The following is a 10,787-nucleotide window of genomic DNA, read 5'->3' on the forward strand; positions in this document are numbered from 1 at the left end:
TTGGTCTTAGGGTATATCCCGACAAATTTTCAGGAGTGTTTGACTTCTAGAGCATTGCCTTCTCTTTGACTCTTCAAAGATCAGAATTTGGTTTGAAAAATAGTGTTACAAATACTTTTGAAGGTTAATTAGAATTAAGAAGTAACACTTGGATCCCTGAGACTATGCGTCTTTGAGGTGATAGTGCTGTAAGAAGTTAAATTCACATGAGTAGACTGATGAATGTTTTTGCTGCCCATGCATATTAACATGCAGATGCTTTTCTGAAATATAACTTGAACCTTTTTTACTCTTTTTAAGATTGAAGTGGACCTTGGTAAAAAGTGCTGGTATCACTCTATATTTGCCTGTCCCATTCTTCGTCAGCAAACAACAGATAACAATCCACCCATGAAATTGGTCTGTGGTCATATTATATCAAGAGATGCCCTGAATAAAATGTTTAATGGTAGCAAGTAAGTGTGTGACTTTTTAACTGTTGGTAAAAACATTTTTCTTTCGTAACTTAGTGGGAGGGTGGTATCTGATTTTTTTTGTCAGTCTTTTTATTCATAAATTTGGTGATTAGATTTATAAGCATGTTCTTTAATCTTAACTTTTGGGGTAGGCAGTACATTATCGTTGTTCCCCTGCCTTTACACGAATGGTAATACACTTCTTATGGTTCTAAATTTGCTTTTTTTACTTAATGGTATATCTTGGAGGTCTTTTATATGCTACAGAGAGAGCCCTCATTCTTTTTTAAAGCTTCAGAGTATTCTAGCATATGAAAATGTGATAATTTATTTAATCAGTTCCTTATCAATGAGCACTTAACTTTTGTTGTTATAAAGTGAATTATTTTATCTACGTGTGATACGTAAATTGTAGAATTGGATTTGCTAATTCGAAGAGTATCTATATTTATAAGTTTTATACCCATAATGGGCCCCCCTTATTAAAAAAAAAAAAAAGTCTCAAAAGCCTATCTCTAGCTTAGGCAGTTAGAACATGTTTCATTGGAGTTCATTTCAGACCCATCTAGGTGAAGTCTTTCTTTTGAAAGAAGGTCCTGGCGTGTGATGCAGCTCTTTGTGCCCTTCCCAGATGGTGCCGCAGTCCTGCTGGTGCCTCCGGGTGGTGCCTAGAGCCTGCTGTTCTGTGTGCTGCTTGGCTCGGCAGCTCGTGTCATGTTTGCTGCACGGGACTGCATTGTGTCGCCGGTACATTGGAAACTCGTGTAAAGACAGGAAAAACCTAAACTTTGGAGGAGAAGAATTGGATTGACTTTTAAAACTGCAAAAGCAGTTTTCAAAACCATTGTCTTTGTCTTGTTTACAAAACAGTTTTCACTAATTTCTACTGAAGAGAAGCCTTCAGTTTAGTGTCTGGCTTGATCGGTGTGTATTTGTGACCCTTCAGAGCTAGAGCCTGGCTGTTACATGAAGGGAAAGTACAATTAACCCTCCAAACAAAATACAGATGTGTGTGTGTGTGTAATTGTTAGAGACATTTTATAGATGAAATTGAATGCTCAGTACTGATCCTGTTCCTTGATTCTGTATTTTCTTTCTTGTCTTTAGATTAAAATGTCCATATTGTCCAATGGAACAAAGTCCAGGAGATGCCAAACAGATATTTTTCTGAAGAAATAACTTTAATTTGCAATTTGTAAGTGAAACTGAATTGTGGCGCATTTCAGAAGAGAACGTTCCATTTAATGCAGCTAACTGAGGACTCCCGTGTTTATATAAGCTAATGCTCCAGAAACTTCGCCAACATTTAGTGTGCACACACTGAGGGGAGTGCTCCAGATGAATATTACCATAGGGCTTTATTATATTCTTGGTCTTCATTTTTGATCAAGTAAATACACCAGCAGTTGTCATTCAATGCAGGTTTTTGTACTTAATTATATGGTGATTTTTTTACTTTTTAAGAGCAGAAACAGAAATCAACCTCCCTGCCATGTGTTTAATATTTCTGCTTTTACTTTTGTCATTTCTTGATAATTGTAAGGTTTGAGAATGTTTGTGAAAAAGTTTTACTTCCTGTTATGTATACATAATTAAATGAAAATTCTTCAGAAAAAGTTTGAAAAACTGAATTGTGGTTATACAACTAATTTGCATTTTTTTTGCTTAAGGAAGAAAGCTGTGATAGATTCCCAATTTGCTTTTTGATGTTTTCCTCTGCTCCAGCTCTCTCCGAGAAGTCAGCAGACCTGCATTTGAGCTCTGCTTGTAGCCCCAGCGGGCTGCTTGTTTCAAATTCCATCATGAATTTAGCAGGTTGGTGTGAGAAGTCTTCCACTAGAACAGAGTGGAAGAAGTACTATTGTTTCTTTGCTTTTATTGCCAAGAGGTGCTTGTTTTAAAAGTGTGTTCAATAAAATGAAATTCTGAAGTTAGAGGTGTTCTTAAGTTAATATTTGCTCTCTTGGTCTTGGTAGCCCTATTCTCTGAAATCTGCCTTCAGGACTTGGCTGTCTGTTTCATTTGCATATCATTGCAGACACAGTGTTGTTTGTGTGTGTATATACGTGCACCAGCATCAAACATTGTGTATCTGGAAGGGAAGAAGCATGTTCCAGTCCTAAAATGCAGTTACCAGACTCGTTACTTTAAATCCTTGAAGTTAGAAGTTAGCATATTTTCTGTAGCGCAGAATATGTTTATTGCTGTTTTTGTATTTGAATAGTACACTGTTCAATGCCTCTCTTCTGCAAAGTGTATCATCTCATTGTGAATCTGTATATTACTCTAATGGATACAGATGATGATCTTTTCTCTTGTGAGGTATCTTCATTTAATGCACTGTCCAGAAATAGCCATGTGTAAGAGTCTTTCTCTGTATGATGAACGAACTACATGGAAAGGACTTCTGCGGACATACTTCAGACTTACCAACCATTAAGTCACTTCATTATGAGAAGAATGTTATATGGAAAGCACCAAATATTTTGCAACTTTATTTCATCTGACATGGAACTGAACATCACTATAGGAAAACTTTGATGGGAAAACAAAGAAAGAAGAAAATACAGAAGGAAAGAGGACCGTGACACTTTGCATTTGAAACTGCAGATTGGTTTCTTTTGCATGGAGGGAGAAAACAGGTTTGGTGCTGAGTTCCCTAGAAAGTGTCAGCATGTGCAGAGTCGAATACCAGCCCACCTGGTTTGTCCTGAAGTGTTTATCTGGGAGAGCAGGGATTTGTCTAAAAGGAAAGGGGTACTGCAGGAAAGCCCTGTGTGACTGCTGTTTGTGGTCAGGCTTCCTCTGAGCACTACTGTGTGCTGGCTAGGTTAGCCAGGAATGGAGGCTGGCCTGCTCAGAGTGCTTGCTCTGTCCGATCTCCGTCTTCTTGGCCCCACTGGGACTCTAGCTCTGTGTTTCTGCTTTCCTGTTGGAACCCTCCCTGAAGTTTTCCCTTCTCTCCACTAAAGCAGTGAAGGCAGAGAGCAGAGAGAAGCTCCTTGGACTCCAAAAGAGAAGGTAGAGAATTCCAGGCAACTCTGGCTGAGGATGTAAACCTGGTTTATGACCTATATTTACCTTTGAGTTACAATCCAGAGTATGTTTTTTGTTTTTTGTTTTTACTCCTTTTTTCTCACTAGGCCAGATTTAGCTTTACTCACAACTTATTCTCACCTTTCTATCTCAAACACTTACAAAACATTTAGGCTTCATATAAGATTTGTACAATGTAAATGTCGTGCAAGAGGCTGGTGGTAAATATTTGGGGGGCCAGACACTTCACAGAGTTGGCTCAGGACACTTTTAAGGACAAAAGCCAGAACTCTGCTTTGTCCCTCTCCCGGTGTTGGGAATCTTGTTGACAGTTTTCTGTGCAGCTCACGAAACTTTAAAGAGAGCGTGCTTTTAACTGAAGCATTTGATTTTACAGTTTCCTATGTAAGGTCCTTGTAGTCCTACTAGGCGGGGAGGGCCAGAAATTTGAAACTCTTGATTTGACAATTGAACATGAAAATTATATCTTGTGACCTTTAACTAAATGCATGGACTTAAAACATTGGTGACTAAAGGTGAAGGAAAGGTGGATTTGAAAAGGCCAGACCTTAACCAAAGATACTGAAATACAACATCTTGTCCTTTCTACTCTAGAAACACCTGCAGCAGTGGTGTCAGGACCTTATCGCGGAGGCTGTGTACGTCACAGTGCAGGAGGATGCTCTGTCGCATTCTGCCTCCATTTGCAAAAGGTCATGATAGAGCCACGGTTTTTTAGAGTCAGATTCATTATAATAACATACATTGCAAACAGAGTTCCAGAGTGGTTTCCTCGATTTCCTTAGGAACCATTCCATTTATCAGTCATGGACAAAGGCCATGGGACTATGCTAAACCAATAAAACCTTATTCGAACCTTAGATTCTGATTTAGCCAGAGCGTCTGTGCTTTCAAGTACAGTCTGAAGTACAGTGGCTAAGTTTGTCTTTCAATCTTTTTTCTCCTTCGTGTGATCATCACAAATACCATTTCTATTGTTTTGGTGGTGATTATGTGAGACTTCTAATACGTAAATGAACGGGTATTGGTGCCTCTTGATTTTAAAAATGTTGAAGAGAAGAGCCACCTCATATTCATAGGGCGTGTGAGTATTTTGTGAGTGTATGAGCATTTAATTGAAAATAAGAAAGGTATGAAGTTAATCTTTTGATTTTTTTCTGTAGCAGCTGATGTATACAGAGACACTAAAACCCACACCAAATTATGTGGGGAATGAGGATCCTTTTTCTCTCCAGGTAGTCCCACAGGTATGTAGTTCGTTCAGTATTTATGCTGTGAGTTATTTCCACTTCAGTGGTTCAGCCTTTGGGACAACAGATATTGCAAAAACCAAGGACTCTTGGTTATTCGCACAAGACAAGCTGCTGGTAGACATTAGCCCTCTGGTTTTCCAGCTCAACTCTGATTAGCGGACTGACAGTCTAGCTGGTCAGTTTGCTTAGTCAGCAGACTCAGGTTATTTTCAGGGAAGGTATGGTTTGGTTAATTTCATCACTAGGATGTGTAAGGTGAAGACACAAACCAAATACCTTTCATTACTTAACTCTACGTACATTATCCTTGGTAACACTAGAATGCTGTGGTCTTGAGGGAACATTGGCAAGGAACACAAACATAGAAGGTTTGGTGCTCCATAAGCCTGTCCAGCTGTGGTGGGTTTTATGTGGTACAGTAGTGTTTACCATAAGCAGGTACAAACTTCATGAACTGTTCTTATTGAACTATAATTGAATAGATACCAAAAATAGAATGACAAATGTATTTTAATAGCAGATGAGGCAATTAGTTTTAGGGTGAGTTTTCCGCTGTTGATTTTACTTCAAGAGATCGAGAGAGAAAACAAAGATTTGTTTTCAAGACGTTTCCCTCTACAGTGCTAAACTGTAGTGAGCAGCATATGCTTCATTTACTTCCAAAGAGGCAACAGCAGCTGGAATTGGCTTACAGCACATGCTTTGTTTCATGTTGTGGGTAAGGATTTACACTCTTATTTTAGCAGTCACTTCACGTTCTCCAGCAAGGCAGATGTGGGGTTCTCTAGGACTTAGTGCCTGATCTTTTCTTTTGGGAAGGGGTGGGAGTGAATGTAGCGGGGATGGGGGGGAAGCAGGAGAAGAAAATGGGAGTGTGAGTGAGCGTGCATGTGTCCAAGACTCACCGTTCCCCCCACCTGTGTCCAGCAAGGAACAGGCATTTAATGTATTTTGCTCACGACTGCAGCGTGCATGTATTTTTTTTTTTCCTCCTCCATGTTTTCTAAACTTAGACTAAAAGGATTCATCAAATCATCTTGTTCAGATGGCTCAGGATTGTATTTCTTTTGCTTACGCTGTGCTCTTGGGTTCTATAGTATTTCTATAATTATGTAACAAGAATAGTGTTGCACTGTAATCTATCATATAGAGCTATATGTATGGAAAATTTTGATCAGTTTTTTAAGAAATGTATCTTGTTTGCAAAGGCACAATAAAGTTGCATCTTATAGACTATAGGCAATAAAGCTAACAATAAACCTTATTTAACACAAACCATATTCATATTCTCTGTTCATTTGATTTTGGACAAAGTCCACCATATCCAGTAGTTTCAGGGATTTCGTTTTGACTTAAAAACTTCTGATATACCTAATTTATAAATTTCAGACTGATATAATAGAGTTTTGGAAAACTATAACAAATGCTTTGTTAATGTGTGTATTCCTATGTAAAACACATGGCTTCTCCTGTGTATATTTTTAAAAATTAAAGAGATGCACATTTAAAAAGTGTTTTGTGGAACCAGTCTGTATAAATGTGCCAGGTCACAGAGGTGAGGGAGGGAGTATGGAGGTGCCGGTTGTAAGAAGAGAACATTGCTGCCTGCGTTTGCTAAGGGTCTGAGTGTAAAGAATTTGAGAAAGTATCTTTGTCTCCCTCCTGTGTCTGTGCCCCCAGCAGTGGAAGAGGTGGTGGCTGGGCACCATCACAGTTTCTAGGAGGGGATTGCGCTCGGGTTTACAGGCTCCTGCATCCTGTGTGCACTGCGTCCTGTGGATGGCTGGGACCTTTGGCTGGAGTGGTGGCGTATGACTGGGAGGAGGAGCCCTGGAGCCTCTGCCCTCAGGAGCGGCTGGTGGAATGGGGCATGTACGGTCAGCATTGCCAGGGAGAAAATCGGGCTGAGCTGTCTCTCCTATTTAGTGACAAGCTAACGTGGTGGAGACCAAGAATCTCTTTGTGCTGCTTTTGTAGATTTTTTTAGACTCATTCTTGTCTGAGATTTTAGAATGTTTTCTACTTGGGAACAAGTGTGGGTCCCACCCAATTGCACTTGGAGCCGGTGGCTCAGGTGGTACAGGTGAGGCCTGGCAGGCCTGGCCAAAGATCTCCCCACCTATCCCTGCAGCATTTGGGGCTCTCTAGGACTCAAAGTGTGATCTCTAGCAGCAGCAGCATCACCTGAAGGCTTGTGAGAAATGCAGAATCTCAGGCCTCAGCCCAGTCCTACCGAATCAGAACCTGCGCGCTTGTGAGAAAACTGGCTTCCCTTACAGGGGGCCTCTTGGATGCTCCGTATTTTGTGAAGTATTCTCCCTCTTCAATGACAGGTGAGGATCACATCTAACTAACAAAATTTACCCTTGATGACTAAGTTCTGAGTCATCAAGAAAAGTTAAATTTAGTGTGCTTTGAACTCTGTTTTAGTACAGTGATTTTAAAAATCAGTGCATTTCTTCAAGCATTCAGGCATTTGAAGGGGATGTATTTACAGCATGGCAAAATACATTTCCCATCCCCTCCCCACCAAAATGGGCAAGGATGATCACCAAAGATGTAAAATAATGGATTTTTGTAATGGCAAGATAAGAGACTTAAAATACACCTTGAGACCGAACAGTAGCTTGGTGCCCCTCACCCCTGGTAGAGGCTTGGTGATAGTACCCTAGCAAATAGAAGTGTCACTTCAGAGGAACCACCTGACTTTGTTTTCCGGCACCCAGTGAGAAAATCTCATAACCCTATATACACGAAGTTTATAGTTCTTGAAACACGTTTTACAAAATGAATGCTTCTAATGTGTCATAACACTGATATTTTCAATTTATTTGTTAATGTTCGTCAAGACTGAGTTAATTTTATGACCTGCTAATGGGTTGAGATCCACAGTTTAAAAAAACCTTGCATTAAGGGACAATGGTAGAATGATGATCCATTCACAAGGCTACTTTGAAATCTCTGTCAAGATATGTATGAGAGGAGGGGCGTTCCAAGATGGCAGAGGAGCAGGAGACCTAAAGTTCATCTGGTCCCAGGAATTCAGCTAGAGAGCTACCAAACCCTTCTGAATACCCATGAATGCAACTGGATAATGAAGAAAAGAGTAGCAGAAACTCTATGAACAGAAAAGCGACCACTTTCTGCAAGGAGGAGAAAAGATGGTGGAAGAGTAGGGGACCCCTTTTTCAGCTGCCCTGAGTCGAGCTGGGTATGTACCAGACCATCCTGAAAACCCACGGAATCGGCCTGAGACACGGGAAGATACATCTGGATCTCTACAAATGAACATCTCCAGCGCTGAATATTGAGGTACGAAGCGGGGAGCCGTGAATCCATGCACAGATATCAGAAGATAAAAGGAAGGGGGAGGGAGCTGACGTGCTTGGGCACTGGAAAGCAGTAGCCACCTGCACTGGGGAGCAGGCAGACTCGTGGACTGGCCCCCGCGAGAGAGCAGACTGAGACCGTGAGCTGGGAGCACGCACATGACCAGACCGAAAACCGGAGCTCCGGAGCGCTCACTGGAACCGGACTAAAACTGGGAGGTCGGAAGCGGGCGCGCGACCTGACTGAAAACCGGCGCTCCGGAGTGCGCGTGAATCACACTGAAACAGGGAGCTTAGGAGCACGCGCAGGAACTGGGGGTGGCTGGNCAGTCAAAACTAGAGGCTCTGACGGCCAGGGTCACCGAGGCAGAGGAACGCGTTAGCGAATTGGAGGATGGGTTAGTAGAAGAAAAAACGAAAATAGAAGCTGGTCTTAAAAAAATCCACGCCCACGAATGTAGATTACGGGAGATTACTGACTCTATGAAACGATCCAATGTCAGAATCATCGGCATCCCTGAAGGGGTGGAGAAAAACAGAGGTCTAGAAGAGATATTTGAACAAATTGTAGCTGAAAACTTCCCTAATCTAGCAAGGGAAACAAGCATTCGTGTCCAAGAGGCAGAGAGGACCCCATCCAAGCTCAACCAGGACAAACCTACGCCACGGCATGTCATAGTGCAATTCGCAAATATTAGATCCAAGGATACAGTATTGAAAGCGGCCAGGGCAAAGAAATTTCTCACGTACCAAGGCAAAGGTATCAGGATTACGTCAGACCTGTCTACAGAGACCTGGAATGAGAGAAAGGCTTGGGGGGGCATTTTTAAAGCTCTTTCAGAGAAAAACATGCAGCCAAGGATCCTTTATCCAGCAAAGCTGTCATTCAGAATTGATGGAGAAATAAAGACGTTCCAAAATCGCCAATCATTAACCAATTTCGTAACCACGAAACCAGCCCTACAGGAGATATTAAGGGGGGCTCTATAAAGGTAAAAAGGCCCCAAGAGTGATACAGAGCAGCAAGTCACAACCGATACAAAGACTTTAAAGAGAAATGGCATCATTAAAATCATATCTGTCAATAATCTCTATCAATCTAAATGGCTTAAACTCTCCCATAAAACGCCACAGGGTTGCAGATTGGATAAAAAGACATGACCCATCCATTTGCTGTCTACAAGAGACTCATTTTGAACCTAAAGATACATCCAGACTGAGAGTGAAGGGATGGAAAACCATTTTTCATGCCAATGGACCTCAAAAGAAAGCTGGGGTAGCAATTCTCTTATCAGACAGATTAGATTTTAAATTNAAGACTGTTGTTAGAGATACAGGAGGACACTATATTATTCTTAAAGGATGTATCCAACAAGTGGATATGACAATTATAAATATCTATGCCCCCAACGGGAGCAGCTAGATACACAAGCCAACTCTTAAACAGAATAAAGAGACATATAGATAATAATACGTTAATAGTAGGGGACCTCAACACTCCATTCTCAGCAATAGACAGATCACCTAAGCAGAAAATCAACAAAGAAACAAGAGCTTTGAATGACATACCGGACCAGATGGACCTCATAGATATATATAGAACACTACACCCCAGAACAACAGAATACTCATTCTTTTCTAATGCACATGGAACTTTCTCAAGAATAGACCATGTTCTGGGGCACAAAACAGGTCTCAACCAATACCAAAAGACTGAGATTATTCCCTGCATATTCTCAGACCACAATGCTTTGAAACGAACTCAATCACAAGGAAAAATTTGGAAGAAACTCAAACACTTGGACACTAAGAACCATCCTGCTCAAGAGTGGGTAAACCAGGAAATTAAAAATCAGTTTAGACAATTTATGGAGACCAACGAGAATGAAAACACATCGGTCCAAAACCTATGGGATACTGCAAAGGCAGTCCTAAGGGGGAAATACATAGCCATCCAAGCCTCACTCAAAAGAATAGAAAAATCTAAAATGCAGTTTCTATATTCTCACCTCAAGAAACTGGAACAGCAACAGAGGGACAGGCCTAACCCACTGACAAGGAAGGAGTTGACCAAGATTAGAGCAGAAANGATTAGAGCAGAGATCAATGAATTAGAAACCAGGAGCACATTAGAGCAGATCAACAGAACTAGAAGCTGGTTCTTTGAAAGAATAAATAAGGTCAATAAGCCACTGGCCAGACTTATTCAAAAGAATAGAGAGAGGACCCAAATTAATAAAATTATGAATGAAAGGGGAGAGATCACAACCAACACCAATGAAATAGGAAGGATCATTAGAAAGTTTTATTAACAGCTTTATGCCAATAAATTAAACAACCTGGAAGAAACGGATGCCTTTCTGAAAACCTATAAACTACCAAGACTGAAACAGGAAGAAATAGATTTCTTAAATAGGCCAATTAACTATGAAGAAATTGAGTCAGTGATAAACAACCTTCCAAATAATAAAACTCCAGGCCCAGACGGTTTTCCTGGGGAATTCTACCAAACATTCAAAGAAGAAATAATACCTNACAGTGAAAGAAGAAATAATACCTATTCTCCTGAAGCTGTTTCAAAAAATAGAAACAGAAGGAAAACTACCAAACTCATTCTATGAGGCCAGTATTACCTCGATTCCCAAACCAGGCAAAGACCCCATCAAAAAGGAGAATTACAGACCGATTTCCCC

The 10,787-nt window shown here is 40.8% G+C and overlaps 1 protein-coding gene across 3 annotated transcripts in view; it reads left to right on the top strand.

The window, feature by feature from the left end:
- Positions 1-6,276, top strand: part of RMND5A (required for meiotic nuclear division 5 homolog A) — a 60,648-nt gene extending 54,372 nt beyond the window's left edge. Inside the window, exons 8-10 of one of the 3 annotated variants that reach the window (XM_019802879.2) lie at positions 301-455; positions 1,563-1,650; positions 2,126-6,276. In XM_019802879.2, the coding sequence (XP_019658438.1) occupies positions 301-455; positions 1,563-1,626 (219 nt within the window). In that variant the 3' untranslated portion in view covers positions 1,627-1,650; positions 2,126-6,276. Of the gene's footprint in view, positions 1-300; positions 456-1,562 lie in introns of all 3 variants that reach the window. The other 2 variants (XM_019802880.2, XM_002922338.4) reach the window with 2 other exon arrangements.
- Positions 6,277-10,787: the final 4,511 nt, after the last annotated feature.

Source organism: Ailuropoda melanoleuca, chromosome 4 (genome assembly GCF_002007445.2).
Source record: "Ailuropoda melanoleuca isolate Jingjing chromosome 4, ASM200744v2, whole genome shotgun sequence".
Taxonomy (NCBI): Eukaryota; Metazoa; Chordata; class Mammalia; order Carnivora; family Ursidae; genus Ailuropoda; species Ailuropoda melanoleuca.